Genomic DNA, 25,601 nt, shown 5'->3' with positions numbered 1-25,601 from the left:
AAAACGAAAAATGACCAAACTGAAAGTTCACTCCTGAATGTTCAACCCAGCAACTTACTGAAATATCTAACAGTATTTCTTACATGAGTTTAGTTCTACACAACCAATCAAAAAATTAAGATTAAGATACAGTACAAATGACAATTAAACTTTCACTATCATTTGCTTAATAAGCAGCCACAGCTATTCCCACAAGATGAATTATCAATCGGCGTAACCAATCAAGATTGTCAGTACTCAGTACCAGCATTTGATGAAATTTACAGTAGTTAAGCGTTTGTTGCAAGGAACAAGAATCACTTGAATACAAAATGGAGAAGAAAATGCTACTATTACAAAAGACACAGACAGAGACAATACAACTGAGTTACACATCTCTCCCAGCACCAAAACCCAACAAGAAGTTGTTTCGTTAAACTCAGTCTCCTTAGCATCCCCATCCTACTGATGTGCAGGTCTCAAGAATAATAAGATGACACCATTTCAAACAAAGGAAAAACACTATGTCATAGTAAAAAATGAAAATAAACGAAACAACCTATATGTATGTGGCAAAATCAGTAAGGAGCTTGGTAATACCCGGTTGGAGGTCCCATTCCATTGACTGGGGGCATCCCATAAGGCATCATTGGCATAGGACCTCCAGGATAGTATCCGGCACCGTTCAATTTGGCCAAGCTAGATTGGCCTTGCATCCCATCCCTCGCATACTGATTCCAAACCTGTTGCTCCTGCACGAGCAAGTGCTGCTTCTTCTCCATATCAGCCATTTGCACATAGGAAGGGGGTGGAATGGTCAATGATGCTGCAAATGGATCCTGATTAACTGGCTGCACCGATCCATCTGGGGCTGGAAGAGCTAAAACAGGTGTTGTGGTCTTCCCCGGTCCTGGCAATGCCACGCTACTTGCACTTCCTCCACTCAGATTGGCAGTGCTGACATGCTGCCTCACCATTCCTTGATCATACATGCCATTCAACAATAAGGGATCAAGGCCACCACCTAAAGCTGCCTTCTGGTTTGCCAAATTGCTAGCAGTCTCTACCAATGCCAATTCCCAATCGGCTTTCCCAGGTTCTGCCGCTGGGTTTTGCCAAGCTGAAGTCACTTCCGGCTGTCCGTTTGAGGGAAAGGCTTGCCATGATCCATTTCCATTAGCTGGTGCACCAGCAAAGAGTGCCAAAGCAAATCTATTGCCCTGGTCATCTGCAGTGACTGCATCCTCCCTCAGATTCACCAAGTCCTCCTGAACTTGTGGTTGTGGTTTAGGCTCTGGCTCAGGTTGAGGTGGCGGGGTATAATTCTCAGGTGGAGGCAGTGCCTTGATTTCGTTCATATCCGGTACAGGCTCCTCTTCTGGCTGTTCAATCTGCAGTACTGGTTCCTCTTTCCTCTCAGGACTTTTCGGCCTCTTGGCCCTATCCCTCACAAACTCCTCCAATGTCTCCAGCAACTTAGCAGTAATCCTCTGAACTTCAGGGTACTCCGAGGACCTCCCCACACCCGTATCCTTGCACCAATTATAGAATGCAACCAGCTCATCAATCTGCTTAGCCGCACTTGCATAAGCATCAAAGGCCTTCACGCAATCCGTGTACTCCATATCAAAGAACTTGTCAAGCAACACAGCCAAAGCATCACATATATCAGCATACAACTGAAAGCTCTCTTTAACAACCGGATACAGGGCAATCAAAATCATCCTGCTATTCTTAGCCAACCCAGTAGGCCTGCAAGCCAAGAAACGGTCCAACAGCCTCTGCAAATGACCCATCTTAGCAAAAATCCTCTCTGGCTTCATATCCCTGAGGGGAGTCACAACCTTCTTGTTGTTGTCCTCGCGCCCCGCCGTTTCAGTCATATCCCCAAACGATCTCGTCCTCCTCATCCCATTATTCCCGTACCCGCTTTCCCCTCTAAACCCTCCTGATTCATACTCATAAGGCGGCGACCTGAAATTGTCTCTCCCACCAAACCTATCATCAGCAGAACTTCCACCACCACCACCACCACCACCACTACCACCACTACCAGCACCAGCTCCACCAAGGCTACTCTTCCTGTCGAAAAGCATCATCTCGAGGCGCTGATCCAGATACAAAGCATAGGTCCTGACAAAAGCAGAGTGATCCCAAGAGCTGGAGTGAGCCTCATCCCTGAAATCAGACATATTAAGCAGCCTAGTCCCCCTCCGTGTAGCATACACGATCTCCTCCTGGAACAACGGAGGACCCTCATTCATCAACCGGTGAGTCAACATCAGCGCCTTCAAAGCCACGATCCAGTCCCTCGTCTTCCCCAATCTCTTAGACACCGCCGACACACACGCGTGAACATAGCCGCGCGAGTATGACATCAAATTCAAAACCTCCCGCGCGTACTTCTCACTCGCCGGATCCTCATCGTGGCTCGTCGCCTTCACAATCGCCACCTCAAGCTCCGGCGCCATGTTGCTCGCCACCTTGGCTATCCCTATGCTGGTCTGGTCCTTCACCGCACCAATCGCCTTCCGAATCGTGCTCGAAGCCATCGAATCTTCAATCAATCAATCAATCAATCAATTAATCAACACTAACACTCTTCTTCTATGCCTATGATTATGAATCAAATCAAATGAAAGCGTTACGTTTGAAGTTTGAATTAAGAAATCTTCCAAAAGTAGAAAAAGCATAGAAAAACGGTTGAAATTCTTCTTCAATTAGTCAACAGATTGCTAGATAGGTCGTTGAATCTTACCTCAGGTGCTAGATCCGCGGCGGAAAACGGTGGTGGAGGCTCCGATTAGGTAGCTGCTGTAGGAAGTTGAAACGGTTATGGTCGGTGCCGGAGGTGAGATCTGAGGGAACGGCGATGAGAGAGAAAGAAGAGAGAGAAAGAGGAGAGAGAGGGTGAATGGTAGCTACCGGAAGAAGAGAACTGTGTGTGTCTGAAGAATGAAGGAGGTTGGGGGTTTAGTTTAATTACAATACGACGCGTACGGTTTACGGTGATGTGGACTCGTTTTTTCCATTGATGATGGTGATTTTTTTCTGATTTAACCGTTGGGATGTGGACACGTGGAGTGGTGGTGCGGTGGAGGAGTTGTGAATTTAAATCTGGGGCGTCGGTGGGAGCAAGGAACGAATGTGTGGGGGGATTTTGTCTGATGCGTTTGCCTTTTCTGGCCATTTGCACTTTTCTCTCTTTTCTTATTTATCCTATTTTTCTACTCATCATTATTGGCGTTTCAGTAAACAATAAACTACTTGCAGGTTTTTTTTCTTCTTAATAATGAGAAAAAAACTAACCAAAAATTGATTAAAAATAATCAATTTCAACCCACTATTTAGTTTTGGTCATGTTGGTTGCTGATATGGTTGATGGAGTATAATTTTTCTCAATTGAGTTGAATTTTTAGGAATTTGTGAGCTCTCCAAGTAGTTGCGAGTGGTAGGGTGAAAACTTGAATTTGCGTCGACTAAGATGAATTTATGAATATATTTTGAATTTGCTATAAGTGAGGCGAATCATGTTAATATTTTTTTAGTTAAATATCTAATTCGGTTCAAATGACTCGAATTCTAACTTTGTCTCCATATCAATATCCAATGTAAAACTATGCACATCATAAATTCTTCCCGTCCACACGAATTCAAGTTGTCGCCATGCCCCATGCAACCTTTGGAGCGCGTAGAATTCTAGGGATTTTATTCAATTGGGGCGAATTCTACTACACCATCCACATTAGCAACCAACGTGAAGTAAAATTGATTTTTTTTTCAACTTGTTTTGTAATTATTTTTTTCGCATTATTAAAAAAACCGACTATGTGTACTATGAACGGGTGGTTGGTTCAAGTGATCATTGCTTGATTCTCAAGGTTTTAGGTTTGAGTCTTGGTCATGAGAAAAAATTAGGCAGAGTTAGTCATACCATGATGTAGGTATTTCCAGTTCGAACAGAATTGTCTCCTTAAGAGAATATTTAGGGAAAAAAACATACTCCATGCACCTTGTCATGAATTTGAGGTTTTATATTGAATTAAACATATAAAAACTAGTGATTATTTTAAAAATAAAATTTGAATAAAACTATCATTAATTTCTTCAATTTTTAATCAATAATAAACCAAATGGGATACTCTATTTTTAAACACGAAATGAGATACTCATAATCATCGTTGAATAAAATTTACTATTTATTTTAGTTTTTTAAAATTTAAATATCCATAATTTATATTTAAAATTATTATTTCATTTAATTTTTATAATTTTGTAAAAAAATCAGACAATGCAATGAGCCAGTGACTTGACAATTCATCAGCAAATTGTTTATCTAAACAGCACACCCCGATATATAGGCAATAATTGATTCAAAACCGTAAATTAGTTGTATTTAATTTAAATGTGAGTGATTAAAATCAATTTGACACCATGTGAAAAATCAGTGATTAATTCACATGTCTTGAATGATATCTGTACGAACCCAAAACGGAAGTAATTCTTACAGTTTTATTAAAAACACATTGGAGCCATCTATGTTTCTGCAAAGAAATTAAATTCTGGAATAGACACTTTACATAGTCGTTTAAATTGAAATCTGTACTACCATGTAAAAAAACTATCCCTTTTTTTTTAAAGGAATAGTATATTTCTGTTAAAAAAAGAAGGAATAGTATCTTTATTTCTCAATTCTTTTGTTAAGGGAATGATGTAAATTAATAAAATAAGACAATAATTATTAAATTAAAACTATATGTAGCTTTCCTCTTGTAACTAAAAAAATTAAAACTATATGTGATCTCCGGTTAATGTGATGTCCAAGCATTAAAAAGATTAGTTCCATAACCGTAAGTGAAAATACTTTGCTAATAAAAAAGTTCCACCTCTTAGCATGAGATCTCATTATGGACATATTAATAATCCTAGAGGAATAAAATAACTTTGATTTCCAATTGTAGCACCAACCAATAAACAGCTCATGAATTGAGGGGCGCGTCTAGAATATTTGACCCTAAATTAGTCATGAGCTGTTGAATCATCAATCCAACACATGCTTTGAATGTTTATTGACCTTTTAGCCGATTTCTTAGGTCGTCTGCTAGTAGTATTGAAAATGTACAATTGAAATTCATTTCTGACTTTGTCTTCCCAATGGTCCTAAAACCATGAGTATTATTGCGTGTGTTGTTTACAGGTAACAGGATGGAACAGTGGAAATCAACACAGCATAAGATTAAGACATAAAACCTTTTTAATTTTTATCGGCGGAATAACTCGTTTACAAGTTTTATATTGTTTAATTAAATTTTATATATAGATGCATCATGATCAGATAAATCAATCATCTCCCACACGGCCACACGAGGGTAACTTCTCTGGGATAGGTTGATGGTGATGGAGATGGTGAGTTGAGCGATATTTCGTTGTTGATGGTTGTGGTAGGGATCCAGATCTACCAATGGAAGGATAGACAGAGGGAGAGAGAGGGGGGACTTTTCTCATATAATGACCTATGACCTATGACCTATGACCTACTTCAGAAATGGAATACAAATAACAATTCAAAGTTTCAAACTACTCCCCCCCTAATGGGTCCGATGAGTGACCCAAGTCACCATCTTACTTATTTTTAAAAAAATAATAGATTAAAAGCCCAAACATTCACTTTAAATTAAAATATAAAAGGGACTTAAATAAATTCTCCTCTTTTCCTTATTTTCAGAGTTGTAGAGTTGACCCCTTTTTGGTGCCGTTGAAGCATACTGGCTTCGCTTTTCGCCGCCGCAGTACAACTTCGGCTAAGCCGTTTTGTTGTAAAGAGGGAGCACTGGTTAAAAATGTTGGTTTTTATCTACTCAGAAGTTAATTGGCTCTCTGTTCATTTGGATTTTAGGGGCTTTTGTTGGGCTCTAGGGTTTTTACATCATGTTTTGCTGATTATTTCAGTTGAGTGTGCATGCTTGCGCTTAATTTTCTTATGTATTTGTGCATTGCGAATAGCGCTTTTAGAGAGTTTTCTCGCATGTTGTGAGTGTCGTTTGGCAAACCTCTGAGTTTTAATTCCATACATCTTTGACCAAAAAAAAAAAAGGGACTTAAATAAATTCTGCAACCATGTGGGTTTAGATCTTGTTTGTTTGGGCTGCCCCACAACATCAAGTCCATTGGGGATGCTACCAGGTTGCTTCTCCTATGTGTTGTGTTGTGTCCTTTACCAATGATACTTGTGAAGACATTCTAATGCGCAAGTTGCTAAAAAAGTGTGAACTTTGGTTTGTCTTTCTTTCATACAGGCGAAAGTCAAACTATCTCAACTTATATCAACGCCATTCTAACTTCCTAGGTGTTGTAGTGTTTACAGATATTTTGGGTCCCCTCAGCTGAACGTCCTTATTCTGCCTACCCTACTTATTCTCAAGTTAGGTGTCCAACATCATCTAATGAATCGTTGATCTTGGAGATCTGAGCGGAAAACAATGTTGGGAATAGGGACTTGAACACACTTCAGCGATAGCGGGCTGTGTGACATGAGCCATGAGGTGTGTTTTGATGTCGGGCTAGAAGTTGTAGTGGTTGGGACGTGGCTTCCTTTTTGTTGCGACTAAGTATGTATATGATTTTTCTTGGGGGATATGCGAAAAAATCATGGTTAGAAGGCTTTGTTAGGTGTGGGTTGAACGTAATACGTTCTTACGACGTTCGTAACATTCAAATATGTTGGCTTAATTGTCCTCACTATGAAAAATAAATGCATTGATAAATTATGTGGAAGATTGCTAATGTACTTGTAGAGGTGTAAGCTCTTAATGTAAATGATATTTTTAGGATCAAAATTACTGTTGGTTATTGAGATTAACTTCCATACATTGTCATTGTAAAATTTGTTTGCATTGGCATTCAATAGTTTTATTTATGTCACGCCAGTTTAAATGCTCCGAAACAATTATTTATTACTAATTTAAAATTTACTTTTAATGTGATAAAAACTATTGATTTTTGTGTAGAAAAGTTTTACACCGGTGATACATGTAGATTTAGTCATCCAACGCATATTCTACATTATAACCTGCAACTCATTCAGCTTCCGCTTTTGGGAGATCAAATGGGGCTCGATTAGTTTCGGCTAGATGAGAAAGGAAGAACATAACGAATACATGGAATATGGGAATAAAATTGTATTTTTTAATTGTTATAATTATAGTATAAAATTTACAAAGTTTGACTGAAGTAAGAAAAGTGGTCGCGTGGCCTAATGGATAAGGCGCTCGCCTCCGGAGCGGGAGATTGAGGGTTCGAGTCCCTCCGTGATCGTTTTTACTTTATATTTTTGAAATAACATTCAACGTGACAGCACGAATTCGTTGACTGAATTTATCAATTTAATCAGACCAGGCTTCAAATGTCAACAGAAACTGTTGAAATACAGAATCCCCAAGAAAATAAAGTCAGTGTTATAGATTGGTGCTTTATTATATCCAGCAAATTCACGACATGCTTTATCTATTCATATTTGTTTCTTTACTTTCTACTATATCAATTATCCACACTTTTTCTTTGCTTCCAATCAAATGTCAAATTATTATATAGCAGTTAGTGGTCTAGCCCACGTACATGATATTTTTGTTATTAGACTATAAAGTATCTAGACTATCTATACTTATTCGGATTATATTAAACAGGTTAACTTTGAAAGACCCTTGTTCTCATTTAAATATGTTGTGTTTGTCCTATTGAGACATTTCTGCACATATTAGGAATACTTTCTGGATTTATGCTGAGTATCAGATATGGCCAAGGTTAACGGAACACTTTGATTGGTTCATGCTTTCTTCAAAATTCAAATCCTACTCCAAAGTCCAATCTCATCCTTCTAAGTTCTAGCACCCCATCATCATCTGCTTAATTATAGGTAGAAATTCCTATGCAGATTACTTCATAGACGCTAAATTAAGCAATTTCTCTCAATTTCCTGATCATGGCCAAATTTCAGTCAGGGTCCATTAGATTCATGCCATTTTATACATAAAAAGGATCATTTGGCAAATACTGAAATTCGAATGTTTGATAAGCTTACTTGTAATTGAAGCAATACAAATTTATTAGTTAAAGAATCAAAGCTAAAGCAATTAATTTGCAATTTGACTTTTCATATTTTGCTTTTGCTCTCTACAACCTCTTCAACTGTTAATAGTAAATACTATTCTGAACCAAGGACCTTCAAGAACTTCATACCATAAACTTTGTCAAATATTTTCATTTCCATTCCTCAATATCGCCAAACGCCGCACCGTACCAATGAAGGTTCTGCAAAATAATCATTGAGCAAAAGTTATTCTTTGTACATCTCACCTTTTTATAATAACATTCTAAACATTCTCTCTATTTTTTCTTCAAATAGTTAGTTGTCCTTTTTCTGTTATATGAAGTAGTAGTCAATGAAAGCATGTAGTTTATATTAAAAAACTGGTACATACTGCCAAGGAACATGTCTAGGAAGAAGCCATTCCCCTTGCTTATTTTGAAAGGTGAGCGTGTAACCTGCTCCATTTTCCTCAAACGTTTGGTCTGCATTTATAATAACTTCTTTAGACCAAATTAAAAATCAAATCTACTAATAGCATGTTTAGATCAACTTTTATTTCCTCATAATCAAATTGTCACCCAAAAGCTACATACATAAGCTTCAGATCCCCATAATTAATTCAAACTTTAAAATCAATTGTAGAAGTATCTTCAAACATGCACTAAATATACTTCACAACAATCCCACAGAAAAACGTGAAAAAAGAAGTGGTATTTTCACTTACATCCAACAAACATGCTAATCAATGCATCTGTAAGTGTTTGATAGGAGTTGTAAAGTCTCAAATTGATTAGCCTCCCTATTGGTACCCCTTCCATGTTAACTTTGACATATGAAGAGTTTGTTCCTCTACTTCGATTCTCATTAGCTTGCATCCTTTCATTCCTTATCTGGCCTCTTACAGGATGCTGAGGATGAAGTTCTTTGTTTCTCCATGATTTAATCGGTGGCCACCCCACCAAATGGTTTTCTTCTTCATTCCTGTAAGTACATCATAAAAGTAAAGATGAATGTTCTTTGAGTTCCCTTGCATTTGAGAATTTTCAATTTTATCCTAGTGATACTTATATGATCAAAATTTTATTACCAAGTAGTTTTAAAAGAGCTAAAGCAAACATGGAAAACATACAAGTCAAGACATGACTTATTATAGCATGTTTAGATTGGTTTTTTTTTCTCAAACAAATTTTGAAACCCAGAAGCTACTTACAGAAGTTTTGTTCAGAATCAATTGTAGAAGAACTTCACAAGATGCACTTACTTGTTTGATGCTCTGTGCCTCTTTTTTCTATTGTCATCTTCCTCATTTGGCTGTCCACTCCATACTAGTAAAGGCAAAGGTTTCACACAATGTCCAAACGACTCTTGGAAGCTACGCTTGTTTCTAACATGCTTTTTGCTTTCAGAACAACAACTGGTCCTGCATAATTCTGAACTCACTATCTGTTTTGATTTCATTAAGCCAGGCTTGTTAGGATTAAACCCCTCAAAGGAATTTTGGGTAGGGAGAGCCAGAGCTAACTGAAGCTCCATGAAGCACAAGAAGCTAAGTAAGATACACAAGAAACAAAGGAGTGAATATATATTATTGTTGGGAAACTTTCAAAGTTAGAGATGGAGTAACTTTCTCAAAGGTATTGGGATTATATACATGATCCTTAGGACATGTAAGTATATATATGTTAATATGTGTGCAATTGTGCATGTGTGAGTGAAGAAGAGTGATGAAAAGGACCATTGTCTTGTACAACAAGGATGGTTACAGACAAGAGAAAGTTGGGTCGGCAAAAAGAGAAGCAGCATTATAAGCTAGATGTGGAATGAGAGCACCAATGTGCCGCAACCACTTTACCCTCTTTATTTTATTGGTCTCAATTTTCCTACCCATGTGTCCCCACGGATACATATTCTTTTTTTCTCTGAGCATTTTCTTTTTTTTGCTTGGATTTATCATACTTAATATAATGCTAGTAGGGAACTGTCAAATTCATAATTTGGTGAAGTTGATCATTCTGATAAGACTTTAGAGATTAGGTTCATAAACAGTAGGAGGAATCTAATCTTGAAAACAATGCTTTGATTCATGAAATTTAAATAAGACAAAAAAGACAGATAACAGATGCAGAGATATAGTTATTTATCAAACAGAATAACTTGTATTTGTGTATGACACGATTGATCATGTTCAATATTTTAATGGAATCCCTTTCTAGCCAAACACTTAGTGTACTTGATTCTGATCAATCATAGTGAACATGTATCAAACACTGGTTGGCGCTAATCACAACACTTTGCCGTAATCCCAAAAGTTTAAGCAGTTGTGTAAAGAATTCTAGATAGTTTGATATTATACTCTAATGACCAAAAACCTGTATACCACTATCAAACAAACAACTTGTTAATTATGAAGGACCTAGCTTCCAAAGAAGCATGTACATCAAATAAGAAAAATAGGTATTAGTCTGTGGCGGATCCAGGACCCCCTGACTAGGGGGTTCAAATTTTTCACATGAAAACATCGGTAAAAATATAATTAAAAACAACTTTAATATGTTTATACATAAGAAATTATGCAAGTCATAGTTGTCATCTACGTGATTTCATATTATGAAATATTATGAAATCGTTGAACAATTTACACTAGCAGTAGCGATCCTTTTCTCCCCTCAATCAAAGGAAAACTGAATAAAGTTAAATCTTACATAAGACTTGTAGAAATATATAAAAACGACTTTCTCTTATCATTTTACTTACTAACGGAAATAGCAGCCCAAATAAATAAAAACAGAGGAAAAAATACTTGTCATTTGAAATTTTATATCTGCAAATATTTATGTATATATGCACATGTATATGTATGTATGATTCATTAATATTTATGTATATATGCACATGCAAAATATCTTAGTTTAAATTGACCAACTAGGTGAGAAATCTAAACTGAAAATACCAGAAAAAATATATTTTTCTCATCGAACGTTTCCAATTCAGTAAAGATTAGATAAATGAATAATTCGATTGTCTTCAAGAATTAAGTATCTAAATCGAAACAGAAAAATTAAACAAAGGAAGCATAATTTGAGATTGAACTATTTTGCAGACGATGATTCTGATTGCAGTTCTCACATCTCAGTTGAGTGGGACTTAGGCAGCGAGAGAAAGATGGTGAGTGGCTGAGTGCGCGTGTGTGTGAGAGAGTGAGAGGAGTAAGTGATGGTAAGTCTTTAGTGCAAATAGGTGCAAAACTTGGTCTACTAGTATAATTTAAAATTTTCAGGGGGTTCAAAAAATATATTATATAGGAGTGTAAGTGCAAAAAAAAATTGTTCAGGGGGTTCATCTGAACCCCCTCACTTCCAAGTAGATCCGCCCATGGTATTAGTTCATGAACCTATTGATCTTGTTTGCTAATATGTCCAATGTGTCGGCTGTTACCCGTCAAACATATCAATATATCATGATTTTAGAACTGAAAATCATAATCTGTATTGATTATTTGATTATAATCAAAATGTCCGCCATTCATTTACTGTGAACACCTGCAGCGAAGAGATTAGTCACTGTTGTCGACAGTTGAGGTTATGGTGCTCTAAAATAGAGCATAGTGGAGTGCTGGTCCATAGCTAGAGCTTGTGAAGTCCACGTGAAGGGGGCAAATGATGCTATTCACTGAACCCCGCACGAGCATGGGAACAAGTTCTCTCGTGTGGTGAAGCTTTGAAACTGAACTAGTAGGACCTGAAATGGATGATGGGTCTGATTCATTGCTGGTCCTTTAGCTGGCACTGATTACTGAACCCACACCAGACAACTCACTTGGTTAAGTATCAATGTTGACTAGGTAAGATGGAAGGGAACATCTACTTTTGGAAAATAATTTTTTTTTCTTGTGATATGAATTGAAATGTAAACTGATAAGATAAGATGTTGCTTTCGAATCTCAATGACTGAAAGAGATGCAAAGCAAGGTGAGGCAAGGTCCTTCTCTCAAGTATGATGGATGACCCACTTCAAGGAAGCGATATGCATTAAAGCACTATTGGCTTCAGAGGTTGGAAAGCTTGGCTTTGCCTTGAATGAGAGGATGATAAATTTGGTGTGACAACTGTATCCTCCACAAATTTCTAATTTCATAGTCACTAGCACATACTCATAAATTTCTAGGTTTTATTATCAAAATTTCGAATTCGAGAAGACGCGAAAGAGCATTGGTTCTCGAGGCAGGAATGTGAGGATCGAACGTTGTTAAACTCCAAGCACCTCGGGGAACAGTAATAAGCGTGGATTTGAGCTAGGAACGAAGTATAAAATGGGCTAAGTGATGGATGGACTAAGATCGAACAAGTGCATGTTAGAGAGGCTAGAGGGCTTGAGAAGGGCTTGGCTAAAGAAGGTCTAACACTTAACACAAATTTTACCCTAGGTCAATGGGAACATGTCTTAAGGAATGAGTAGTTTGAAACACCGGGTTAGAACTCAAGAATACAATTGGAAGTTTCCACGGCTTATACCCCACCATCCGAAAGTTCCGCACACCAACACCACGTACTCGCGATAATGACGGTTACCGAACGTGGAAATTAGACAACTTAGTTGAGGTTGGGGTTGATGCTCGAGAAGACTGGATCGAAGAGGTGCAAGGCATGTCAAATGAAAGACTTAGATTAAACCATCAAATAAAAAAGAACTCGCATCTTAAGACCTAATCTAAGTCTTAAATTGCTCTTTAGATCCATTTGTTTGCAAGTGAATCTTCACGCGTAAAAACAGTGGTGTTTTAGAGATTGTTAAATTGATCAAATATTCTTCTAAATATCCATTTGATAGGAAGCTAATTCCTATCAAGGAAGAAAAGCTAAGAACCCTAAAAACTAAAGATAAGATAAGATAATAAAAGAGAAAGATAAAATGCTTCAATTTTCTTGTTAATTTCATGATGGAAAGGGAATGCAAATTTATACAAACATCCACATTGTAGAACTAAGGTCCGTCTGAGCCTTACAAGTGACCTAACAAACCTAATAAAGAGGATAATCTAGAATTGAAATAAAAGGAAGATAATATCAATATCAATATATATATTAAAACAGCAAGGGTTATGAGAACCATTTGCTGATGTGTCGCAACTAGATGCATTCTCTTCTCTGGTGCATTCTCACAATGAGTGGAATTCCTATGTGGCTTCCTCTCCTTGCTTCCCTCCTTTCCCTGATTATGTGTCATTTTCTCCTTTATTCTTCTTCTCCAATCATATTTTATGTGGCACTCATCCACCAATCATATTTCGCTGGTCCCCACCCATTTAGGTGTTTCTCTCCATGATTTTCAAATTGCATCTGTTCATTTTAATCCTTGACTGTTGCATTTACTACTCTCCCGTTTCCAAGTCTCCCTTCCTCGAGATTTTCTTCTCCATTCACGCTTCTCCCATTCCAATGACTGCCACCTCAACTGTGTCCAATCAATTTTCTTCCCCTCCACTCCCTTGCCTCCCAGACCTTTCTTTTTCTCAATGTTTTCTCATTTCCCGTGATATACTGTTCTCTCCCCTCATCTCCATATCCGGATTCTTTCTCTTCAGGAGAATGAAGAATTTGAAAGAAAAATTCTTTCCCACCCATCATCATCCTCTTCCCCTCCATCTGTTCTCTATCTCTCTGTTGCGTCGCACTCCCCCCACAAGCGCCGCCACGAGTTCCGATCCCGAAGGTCTGTTGGCATGAAACCGTCCCTCCTCCTCCAAAGGAACCCGCCGCGGTGGAATTACTAGGCTCAGATCTATCTACGCATCCCCAAGATCTGTTTTCTAGATGTGGTTCCATCTCTGGTGAGGAAAGCAAGGTCGATGACTCAATTGGAGAGGTACCGGAAATCTTTCCTCGGCGGAAACCATCCCCGACAGAAATCTCACCGGTGGCCACACACACACGCGCCGATGGCTCTTCCACCCGGGAAGCTCACCATTCTCCTCGGTGCAGGTCTTCAACGCTCACTCTTCTAATTATTTTATAAATTAGTTTTAATTAATGGTGATATGACTTCAGTGAGAATGTTTGTGTGACTTCACTCTTCTAATTATTTTATATTGCATTTTACTGTTTGTATTATAGATAGTGAGAAAGATTAGAAATTGGTGATGACTTTGAGTGTAGTTGTTGTAACAGGAAGCTACATGTTCTTTTTGGTAATGTGGAACATCACATTCCAATTGGTGACTGGTAGGGATGGCAACGGGTAGGATCGGGCACGGGTTTTACAATTACTAAACCCAAACCCAAATTTCAGAACCCAAACCCAAATCCAAACACAAACCTTATGGGCGATAAAATGAAATTCATGCCCAAATCCATTGGGTTTCGGATTTACCCGAAACCCAAACCCAAACTCATTAGTTACGTAGCAACTCAATCCAGAACTTAATTACTTTCATATAAAAAAAAGTGAAATTCATAGAAAGAAAAAAAAAACAAATACTATTCATCATCCTCATCCATCACTAAAGTGAGACAACAATAGTTTAGAGTTTACTTTCTCAAACATACAAAAGTACAATTAATCATCAAATACTAAGAACAAAGTTTATAAATATATATATATGTACGAGGGTTTTTTTGTAATTTTATGTTTCGGGTATCTTTGGGTTTGGGTTTGGGCGGGTATGGGCACGGATTTAACTAATACCAATCCCAAACCCATACATGGCTACAGTAACGGGCAAAACCCAAACCCAAACCCAAATCCAGTCAACTCGGATTTTGCCCGTCAAATCGGATCGGGTTCGGGCGGGTACCCATGGGTTTGGGCAAAATTGCCATCCCTAGTGACTGGATTGAACCCATTTGATTTGAAAACTTTTAGTGCAGATCAAACAAGGAACTGCTTCGGAGTGAACTTCGTGGACGACAAACTAAATGGAAAGGAAAAACTCAATAATGGTGAGAAAAAAGTTTTAGTGTAAGTGTTCAAAGTGTGTTTTTCAATTCTGTACCATGTTTTCTGCTACACACATTAATGCTCCATGTTGGTAGCATATCTCATCTGTTATATAAACTCAGGTTAGTGAGATTGTTTAATTTTAACTAATTTCTTTGTTTATGTTCTGCAGAGTGTGAGATTGATTGATTACTTTAAAGTGGTCCATTTTTTAGACTGGGCATTCAAGGGTGAGTTTGAGTGATTTTTTGTTACCGGGGTATATGGAGTGGACTCTATCATAGAGCAATAGAGAGCAACTGCGAGAGAGATCTCGGGGGTGAAAGGGTTTCAATTTGTACTCACAGCATTTTTCCTTTTATAGAACTTATTTTTGGTCTTGAATTTTTTATTCATGGCCTTAAATTTACAGGTGATACTAAAGAGGGCATGACTAAGGGGAGACATATGCAATAGCATGTGTAGTTAAGCATATAAAAGGAGACATACAATTTCAGGTGTGGGATCGTTGTGATTCATTCAAGTGGAAATGTACCTTCCTTTATTATGAAAGATTAATCTGAATTCACTTCAGATATTAAGCTTCCTTTTGTTTTCCATGCTCAGGTAAGAATATATCAAGAACTTTAGACGCTATAGTTGCAAAAGAAGGTTAGTGGACTAATTATTAAAATATCATCTGTTTTCTTTTTGTCCTGTTTCACTCTATTTATAATTATTTGGGTGTTTTGTGTACTGTAGGGGCTCATCATACAGTTCTATGGAACTCAACTAAGGAAGATCCAAAGTGGCTCAAAGATGATATTTTCAAGCCCCACTTAAAGGTTGCTCCGCTGCATTTTTTTTATTTATAGCAAGAAGGTTATATTTTCAAGCCCCACTTAAAGAACTTTTACAATTCTTCCGTATATTTTTCTCTGTTTAGGCTATCCCAAACAAATTTATCGTCTTCTATTTTGGATATGCAGGTTGATCTCCATTATAAAAAAACATGTACTCAAAGGAGCGAAAAGAAGTGAATTTTTCAGTCATAAAACTGATAAAAGAGCAAGAAGGGAGGAATTGAATGATTATCAGAAATAGATTGGGGTGCAATTTCAAAGGATTTGGAGAGATAGCAAGTTCATAAAAAGAATTGAATATTCAGAGGCTTCAGCATTAGAAGTTCACCATAATAAAGTTAAAATATGGAAATGATCATTGTACGAATCTGATTGCAAATATAAGGAAAGTTGTGATGTTTTATGGTTACTTATATGAATATTTGGTATTTGAAGTAGTTAATAAGCTCATTAACCATAAACTTAATGTCATGACTGCTGGAGCTATGGATCATAGAAAGTCTGAAGTCATTCATGAATTTTATGGAAAACTTTACAATATTTGTGAACAAACATAAGCATTTGCTTGAAAATAGTCTATATAGTCCATTTTTATTTTTATTTAAGTTATATGGTAAAAAGTTCACAAATACTCTCATAAAAATTAATAAAAAGATAAATAATTTCAATTCTTTTTGTTATATAATTTTAAAAAAATTTAAGAGTAAATAAATATTAATTCATGAAATTTGTATACTAATAATGTTTTACGGTGATTTCAAATTATTAAGATATATTCTATATTTATTTATTTTTAAGTTACATGGTAAAAACCTCCCACGGGAGCTATGTTTGGTAGAAAAGTATTTTCATATTATTACTAATAGAAATATAAATTTATTACTCCCTCCGTCCCTAATTATAAGCTAAAGTTGTAAAAATCACACTTATTAAGAAAGCCTTAATTGATGCATTGGTTTTCAAAAAAAATGTACAACTTTCTATGTTTACCCCTATTTATGATAACACTTTTTCATCATTGTACTACTAATGGTGGTGCTCCACTACCAATAAATGCAAGGGTGAATATGGAAAGAAATATTAACTTTTGCAAGGTTAGCTTATATTTAGTGACACAAAAAAAGTCTCAATGTTAGCTTATAATTAGGGACGGAGGGAGTATAATTTAAGAACTTTCATTCATAATTTTATAGATATTTTAGGAATAAAAACTTATTAAAGAAATAATAGATATCAAGAAAATTTTTATGTTATGGTCATTGCCCTTTAGTGGTTCCACATCCTCCTTAGATATACAGGGAGAGAAAATAGAAAAATGAGTGATATAATATGTGAAGTGACAATAAATGCAAAGAGAGATATGAAAAAAATATATGATGATGAAATTGGAGAGAAAATGATACGTAAAATAATAATTACTCTTGGATATGTATACAAATATTTTATTTTAGTTAGTGGAAGTGATTGACGCTTCCAACCAATTTTTCTGGGTATTTCTCATAAAACGATAATCACGATGGAAGTAACTAATATGAGAGGCTTGAATCATATTTTTATTTTTATTTTTTTCTTTTTAAATTGTATTATTGCCTTTCCTTATCTATAATTTAAAAAATGATGTCTAAAATACATTAACAAACTTCGCCGTGCAACGCACGGATAAAAAATTCTAGTAATTCTAGAATTCAGCAATCAAACTTAAGTGTACTAAATATCCCTTATGTATTAAATTGGCATGCTACCACCATCTTTGCACGTGTGAAAGCACAATAAGTTGAACCAGGAAACAGAATCCCCACTGATTGCCAAAATTTCCAGAACATTGACTGTAATTGTAAGAAGGTAATGTAAAACCAACTTCTCTATATTCAGACAGTAATTATTATGTGCCAAACATTATTAATTGGTTCAATTTATCGTAACAAGCCAGAACAACTTTTGTTCCTAGAGGGAACAATGCCAAGACATTTCTAGTCTTTGTTTTACGTGCTGTCTAATTAAACTGGTAGCAAAATTCGGCATCGTTTTACCTTTCTTTCCCATTATGATTGCAGTTGAAAATGTTAACACTGCCTTCCCTTATCCAAAATATTTTTCTGTTCTCATTAACACATTCATGTTTTATTGAAATATTAGTTGGGAGGTGAGAGGAAATTAGAATCTCCTCTAGGAAAAATGTAAATAGAATAGAGCTAGGGGACATAAGGGTGGGGAGGGGAAGGTCCAGGGTTCGAATCCTGGAAGAAAACTTTGAAGGGATTTTCTAACTTACTAACAACTAACCACTAACATTTGCCTATCAAAAAATATATATTTTAATATATACAATTTTAACAATGTTAAAAAACTAAAATAAATTCTTTTAATTTTAATGTGTAAAAATGATTTTTTTTAAATAATTAATATAATTTCATAAACTTAAAGCACAGTTTTTACGTCAGGAAGCGGAGAGTGGTTCTCTACGAGAGCAGGGTGGAAGTTATAATACTTAGTTTCAAGTTATTTTGGAATTTGAATATCAAATTGGCGTATTGTGAAATTGACGCTTTGTATATTGTTGATTGCCTTGAGGGTGCTAGGTTTCCAATACCATGAGTGTGCTAGTGATTTTTTACTCCATAATTTCTAATCACATGATTAAGATATCCATTTTCGCCGTATCTCAAGATAAGCTAATGAGTTAGCAGATTGTCTTGCTAGTTTGAAAGCTCCTTTGTAGTGTGACTTCACTATTCTAACCAAAGAGAGGGTTGGGTTGATGTTAACTAGATATTTGTTTAGGCAATAGTTTGTTATTAATTTTTCCTACTCACCAAAACAAAGCATAACTTCAGTTTTTTTCCCTAAAATTGTAAAAAAACACATGTAAAAACTAAAATATGTTAATCTTAAAAAAAAAACGGATCTGAATCAGAAGAGAATACTCCGGCGGGTTTTGTTAGCGCCAAAAAATGAAAACGGAGGAGGAAGTGAGTTAACTTCCGAGTTGGTTGGCTGATTGGGGTTTGAGAATTGCGTGCTCAATGTCGTCTCTGAAACCATCCTATTCATCGGATAATCTTACGCTTCCGGTATCGGATCCTCCAAACGACGATGACCGAGAGAGGCTTTTGAAGGGTAATGATTCCATCTTCAGAGGTTCCACCAGACGAGAACGAGGAGGGGTCTACGCTGCCATCTCTTACATGTCCTGCGCAGGTTCCAACTTCAATTTCAATTTCAGTTATCATTCATTCTATCATCGAATTCTCCAATTAACCTAAACCCCAATGTTAATTTCTACTTTGTGTTTCTTAGTGCTCTTGGTGATGTTCAATAAAGCGGCGCTTTCATCTTACCATTTCCCATCTGCAAATGTCATCACACTTCTTCAGGTGCAAATTATAGTGACTTAAGTGTTAATGTCAATACACATTTATCACATAAGGTAATCTGAAGCATGATAAAGTTAGAGATTAGAAGAGCTTATAAGATGTTAGGAAACTACGCAAAATTTCCCCATAATCAGATTCGTGGAATAGCGATTAAATGCGGAATAATAACACACACACAAATTGATAACGGAGTTCGGCCAATTATGCCTACGTCTCCGGGCTGCTGCAGACCTTTTATAGAAAGGAGAAATATACACTGTGTTTACAAACACTCACACTCTCTCACAAACCCACAACCCAATTACACCCAAGAATATCTCTCACTAAGATTTTCTCTCTGGGATTTTTCTCACACTGCTGAAATGCTCTCAATGTTGGAATGAATATTTCCTTAAGCTTGCGTTGCTATTTATAGAAGCTGAAATGAAACCAATTTCTATGCATTTGTGTGTGTATGCATATTAGCATTTTCAACATTGTTGCACCGTCCATCTATCCCTCTGACAATGCATTAATTTCCTTCCATGAATTTCCAAGGCTAGTTTATAGAATGGGTGGCAAGGCTATAGTGTAGAGTCTTTGACCAACATAAGAATGTTATAAGCTATTATTATAACTTAGGAGCTTAACCAAATATCTCTATAAGACTATAAGTGTTTATGTCATAAGATAAGCTCAATGAAGCTCTTTCAAACGCACCCTAATTACCGTCTTTTTGACATCACCTTACTTAGAAGATTTTTATTTCTATTATCTGTTACTTTGAAGGTTCAAGATAACATGAATTGCTATTTTACCAGTTATACTCTTACACTCACCTGATTCTTGATATTTTACATACTTACTATAAAATTAATTAATGAGAAAGATACATGGTATAATTTGTAATTGAGAAAAAACACATGAAAAGTACCTTTGTCCCCATTAATCACTACAAGGATTCTTGGTTGATTATAACTCGTCACTGTCCCTAACTTCCCAGGCATTGAGGGTTGACTAATGAATAAATTAGAGTAAACATCCATGTTGATGTTACTTCCCATGATTAAGAGACTAAATTGATGTCAAAATTCTTTGGAGGATCTAAATGATGACACTTCTATCTTTAGATAGTTAAAATGGAGGTTTACTCTCTGAATTGGTAGTGCTGCTGTAAATTTGCATTCTTGATTTATGTTTTTGTTCTTCCCTTTTTCTAAGAGTTGAAGTTCTCCTGACCAAGTTATTGGTGATATTCCAACTTAATTAAAACAATAGTACAAAAGTTAAATATCATACATTTGAGATAAAAAGAAATGATATTGACTATCAGATTTTTAAGATGTATTTGTGGTGTATATGCCTTGGTTAACCACTTTGGCCTCGCAATTTGGAAATCGATATCTAATTGTTCTGAATTCCCATTTGATCTGTTTCTCATTCTTAAAGATTCTTCTTATTGCTGCAGATGGTATGTTCTTGTTGTTTTCTCTATATATTGAGGTGCTGGAGGATAATTTCTTTCACAGCAGGTGAAGAAGTAACTAAAGCAGATAACTCGAAAAACTTTGTGCCTTTGAAGACTTTGAAGCATACTCTTCCTCTGGCAGGAGCATATTTACTTTATATGGTATTTCCTTCCTTCCTTTTTTTAAGGGACAAATTTTTAATTGTGATTTGTTGTAATTTAATTATTTCTTCACTCCTGTATTTCCCATTGAAAGCTAGCCACCATGGAGTCTGTTCGTGGAGTAAATGTTCCGATGTATACTACCCTTAGGAGGAGGACCACAGTAGTATTTACAATGCTTATGGAATATATGCTGATGGGGCAGAGGTATACACCTTCTATCATTTTCAGGTAAATTATTTTCTTTCCTTTGCTTGGTGTGACATCCAGATCCATTTTGCGCTCAAATAAATCTTTGATGACTCGATGCATTTGAAATTTTGGGGACATCTGACATGTATAATTAAATATGAATGTGAATCATGTGATTAACTGCTCTATTATATTTATATGCATTTTTTGTGGTATAGGAACTGTTCCTTAGTGTTACATATATAATAAAATCATCCAGATGGTGGATGTGACATGCAGGTCCATGTTTTGCGCAAATAAATCTTTCATGACTCATTGTATCAGAGATTCTGGGGACATATGACATGTATAATTTAATATGGATGTGAACAACTGCCCTGCAATATTTATATGCATTTTTGGTGGGAACCGTTACTTAGGGTTATAAATATAATAAAGTCATTCATGTTTTTTCATTAGATAGCTTAATCTTTTGGGATAAGTGGTTCTTAATATAATATGAGAGCCTTTATGATCAAGTGATCAAGCATTTGATCCCTGCGACCCTATTCTTCTAATAAAAGTCAACTTTTAGCACATGGTAGAGTAGGTTTGTGCGTGTTCCATGCTTCAAGCATAAGGAGATATAATGAAACTATTAGTGTGCCTTCACCTGATAGGGTAAGCTTTTCAGCTAGTTAGTTCTTTGATACTTAGGAACTTGATTATTGTAAAAGAACAATTTAAGCTGAATAGTTGCATTTAAGCATGCAAATATGTTAACATTGAAATTTAATTTAAAATACTGCCAGATGGTTTTCCTGCATGCATCTTATTCTTACCTTTAAAAGGAGAAGTTGTTTTGTATTCCATTGAAGATAGCATATCTGGTTACTGTGCTTTTTGTCATGTCTTCTCTTTTCCATTATTACTAGATGAAGTTAAAGTTCAAATTGTCCATTTTAATGAGTATCTCCCTGATACCTTCATTTAACTGAAATTTGTAAGGTTGTTCTCAGTGTTGGCTTGATTGTCTTTGGTGCATTTATTGCGGGAGTTCGGGACTTGTCGTTTGATGCCTATGGTTATGCCATTGTTTTCCTGTCAAACATCACCACAGCTATATATCTTGCAAGCATTGCCCGTGTTGGTTGTATTCATATCCTTTCTCTCTCGCTCTCACACACAGTAGATATCTGTACTTTATTCCTTTGTAGTTTTCCTACAATATCCCATTTATTTGGTATTACCTCCTTTTTTCAGGCAAAACTAGTGGCCTTAACAGCTTTGGTCTAATGTGGTGCAACGGTAAGCTGATAGATTGCATCAAATGGCCTATTAAACTTTCTTATATTGTTTATATAAAAGAACCCATGCACTTTTTTTTTATCCATTTCTGATTGAAATGCTTTCTTTTTTAAAATTTTATCAAAGGTATTATATGTGGGCCAATTTTGCTTATTTGGACATTAGTTCGAGGTGACTTGAAGATGACAGTCAATTTTCCTGATCTGCTTTCACCTGGTTTTATGGTAAGCTCTGCTTGAGTTTTTCTCCTTTTGCTAAACAGCAGTAATTATTCTTGGTTACTTGCCAAAAGAATTTGTTTTATCCTTGGGAGTTAACTGGGAGTTTGGACTAAATAATATAAAGGCAAAATCATATATCTCCTCCCCTTTTCGAACTTTGCTAGCCTGAGCTATTTCCTTCCATGTTTAAATGGAAAGAGGGTTAGATGCTTGCATAATAAATGACATGGGGTGCAAGCATGCCATGCTTGTTGGCCATCATGTGTTGCTCATTCCTATTTTGTTGAAATGTTGATGGAAATTTGCAGAAAGAAGATGGAAGTAAAAAATTGCTAGGCAATTTGACACATTTTGAACCACGTTACAAAAGTGTAAGTAGGCCAAACTGCAAGGGTATTTAATACCCTGATATAAAATAAACATAGAATAACCGATCTCTCCGGACATGGTTGATCAACGTTTGTAATAATCCAGTTATTTTATTTGATTTTTCTTTTTGTTATATAACTTAATAAATTTTGGTTCCTAATAGTTTATCTGTTGGCCTTATAGGCTTTATCCTGCTTCATACTAGTTAATATGTCAGTTTGATATTATGGAAATTATCACTGCATTTATAATGTTAAAGCATCTGTCTTCCTTTGAACTTTTACTTTAATGAGGGGAGAGTTGTCATGCACAAGGAATCTGTTTTTGGCAATACAAAGGTCCACATATTTGTTCACAAAGTAACAATTGCCTTTTGTCTATAGCAATCTGCTTCAAATTTTAAACTTACTTTCCTCTAAATTTTGATATCTTGGCAAGTTGTAATTTTTACTGTTTCTTTATTTTGGGGCCAGGTTGTTCTGCTCTCCTCCTGCATTCTTGCTTTCTTCCTGAATTACTGTATTTTTCTGAACACAACTCTGAATTCAGCTCTGACGCAGACAATTTGTGGCAATATGAAGGTTTGTCACTTGCTAGTTTTTTTCCTTAAATATATAATGCACATATCGTTCGAGTTTAGAACTGATGATGTATAAGTCTTCTCTTTCTGGCGTGTTATCATAGTATGGACTGTTTGGTTGGGTTTTTTTCCCTTCCCTTTTTAGTTATATTTTCAGTATTTGGGGATAAATGGAGTGCATTAGTACACTTGTTGGCCATTAAACTGGAGTTTGGGGAAGTCTCGTATTACATTTTAGTGTTATGAAACAGAGAAACTATAATGAGCTGTTAATTTGCTGCTTGTGGACATTGGCGCTGACGAGAGGGAGGGGAGAGGGAGATAGGGGAAATTCAAATTACATACTGTGTATTAAGAGGGGTATTGAAATATAGTTACAGTTTCATTGTAAACATTTCTGGAAGTGAAGAAATGAGGTTATAATTATCTTCCTCATGTCAAAGTTATTGTCAAATTTGACGCATGAAGGCATGAAGTATGCACTATTACGGAGAATAAAATATAATTTGTATTTTAGTTCAGAACAGTTTTTTCAGATTGGTGATCCTTCACTATGACTTTGTCAATTTGTCACATTGGAAATGTTCGACAACTAGGACGTGAAGTTGAGACTTATGACATGTAATGTCGAAGTATGTTGGTTGGAATTGGATGAAGAATATAACAGAATAGTTGTTTCAGTATGTTGGTTGGAGTTGGATGAAGAATATAATCCTTCCACACAGTGTCAAAGAATCCTTTTTTATATCCATTTCAGATCAATGCCATATTGATGTTTGCATTCAGTTTTTATGCGTGGACCCTAAATATTTTGAGTTGATGTCTAGGATCTATTTACTATTGGCTTTGGCTGGATTATTTTTGGAGGGCTACCATTTGATTTTGTGAGTGCTCTTGTCCCAACTCATCCTTCACTTATCATTTGGATGTAATTCTTCTGTTGATTGAAAGGGTTTTCTTTTGGTTACAGTGGAATGTAATTGGACAATTACTCGGTTTTCTGGGCTCTGGTTTATATGCCTTCTATAAGCTCATCGTCAGATAGCTAGCCCAAATTCTTCAGTTGATGTCATCAATTTGGACTTCCATTTGCTTTGGTATCTGGTCTTCACTGTCTACATCAAAGCAGAAGGTTCTGAATCGACCTTGGGGCCTCCAAGCATCTTGTGGTCAAGCTAATCTAATTTTTAGGAGATTTTGGTGAGTGAGAAGTTTACATTACCCAAAATTTCCGGTCGTCAAGACAATGATTGTACTGTACTCATTGTATCTGATGAGTTGCACTCCTCTGTCCCTTTTTGTAGAGAATTTTTTGTAGTTTGCATGTATTTCTATTCATTTGATTTGTTGGGATGTATAAAAATGTATTAAGGGAAGGGAGAAGAGAGTAAGGTAAATAGTTTGAGTTTCAATTTCAGGAACGAGCAATCGTTGAAGAGGACTTCATGCTACTTGAGCCCATGCTCTCTGGCATCCACTTGTTCGTTTTATGTTTTACCTATCTCCTGCAAAATTAACTACAAGAAAATCACAAGTGCTTACAGTAGCTGATGGAGTGTTAATTGTAGATCGTTTGGTTTCTTACTTTCCTGTATTTCTTTCAACTGTGCATTTCTTGGTAAGGAGGCATAGGGAATAGTGGAAAATAATCTCAATTTGATAGGTTCAGGAAAAACAACGACTAGGAATTATTACATCTCCAAAAAAGAACTTAATAAAACATGAAAAATGTATTTGATGAATCGTTCGGGAAACAGTTGCATGTTCCTCCCAACAATGTAATGTTCGGGATTTTAACTTGTATTCTCGTACTTATGAAGATCTAACTTGCCTACTATCCAATTAGTAAAGTTTTTTTTTACCGTATAGTAGTGATAAACAATCCTAATATAAACTAAAAAGTTGTCAAAAATAGTATTAAATGAATAATGCCATTAGGCCAAAAATAGATAAATAAGTATCAACAATGTTGGTTTAGTGTTAACAAATGTTAACCAACAATGTGTTGGTTTAGTGGTAGGCAAGTCGGGTGAGGTCACAAGATTGAACTCTGAGAAAGTCATTTGTTGGAAGGGGCTGTAACTGTTTCCCAAACAAGTTAACACCTGCAAGGACAAAAAAAGTGGTAA

The 25,601-nt window shown here is 36.1% G+C and overlaps 3 protein-coding genes and 1 non-coding gene across 5 annotated transcripts; 2 read left to right on the top strand and 2 right to left on the bottom strand.

The window, feature by feature from the left end:
- Positions 1-201: 201 nt before the first annotated feature.
- On the bottom strand, positions 202-2,946 carry LOC130727371 (probable clathrin assembly protein At4g32285). Its single transcript, XM_057578479.1, has 2 exons — positions 2,738-2,946; positions 202-2,536 (listed from the first exon to the last, which is right to left on the bottom strand). Exon 2 carries the CDS (start codon positions 2,529-2,531, stop codon positions 558-560), a length of 1,974 nt encoding a protein of 657 aa, XP_057434462.1. The 5' UTR covers positions 2,532-2,536; positions 2,738-2,946; the 3' UTR covers positions 202-557.
- A 4,274-nt stretch (positions 2,947-7,220) lies between these two features.
- TRNAR-CCG (transfer RNA arginine (anticodon CCG)) lies at positions 7,221-7,293 on the top strand. The gene has a single exon. It is a non-coding gene; the product is annotated as a tRNA-Arg (tRNA).
- A 644-nt stretch (positions 7,294-7,937) lies between these two features.
- Positions 7,938-9,719, bottom strand: LOC130727370 (auxin-responsive protein IAA28). Its single transcript, XM_057578478.1, has 4 exons — positions 9,327-9,719; positions 8,790-9,046; positions 8,457-8,547; positions 7,938-8,286 (listed from the first exon to the last, which is right to left on the bottom strand). The coding sequence occupies exons 1-4, from the start codon at positions 9,596-9,598 to the stop codon at positions 8,226-8,228; spliced, it is 681 nt and encodes a 226-aa protein (XP_057434461.1). The 5' UTR covers positions 9,599-9,719; the 3' UTR covers positions 7,938-8,225.
- An 8,944-nt stretch (positions 9,720-18,663) lies between these two features.
- On the top strand, positions 18,664-25,039 carry LOC130727369 (UDP-N-acetylglucosamine transporter UGNT1-like). Of its 2 annotated transcripts, XM_057578477.1 has the most exons (10): positions 18,673-19,038; positions 19,138-19,214; positions 20,662-20,823; positions 20,918-21,054; positions 22,014-22,144; positions 22,258-22,302; positions 22,429-22,526; positions 23,366-23,473; positions 24,300-24,356; positions 24,443-25,039. In XM_057578477.1, the coding sequence occupies exons 1-10, from the start codon at positions 18,864-18,866 to the stop codon at positions 24,515-24,517; spliced, it is 1,065 nt and encodes a 354-aa protein (XP_057434460.1). In that variant the 5' UTR covers positions 18,673-18,863; the 3' UTR covers positions 24,518-25,039. The 2 variants fall into 2 exon arrangements, with proteins under 2 accessions (XP_057434459.1, XP_057434460.1); XM_057578476.1 differs by lacking the exons at positions 24,300-24,356; positions 24,443-25,039 and adding an exon at positions 24,069-24,267 and having other exon boundaries at positions 18,664-19,038.
- The last annotated feature ends 562 nt before the right edge of the window (positions 25,040-25,601 follow it).

This window comes from Lotus japonicus, chromosome 1 (genome assembly GCF_012489685.1).
Source record: "Lotus japonicus ecotype B-129 chromosome 1, LjGifu_v1.2".
NCBI lineage: Eukaryota > Viridiplantae > Streptophyta > Magnoliopsida > Fabales > Fabaceae > Lotus > Lotus japonicus.
This window is presented reverse-complemented; position numbering and strand designations above follow the sequence as displayed.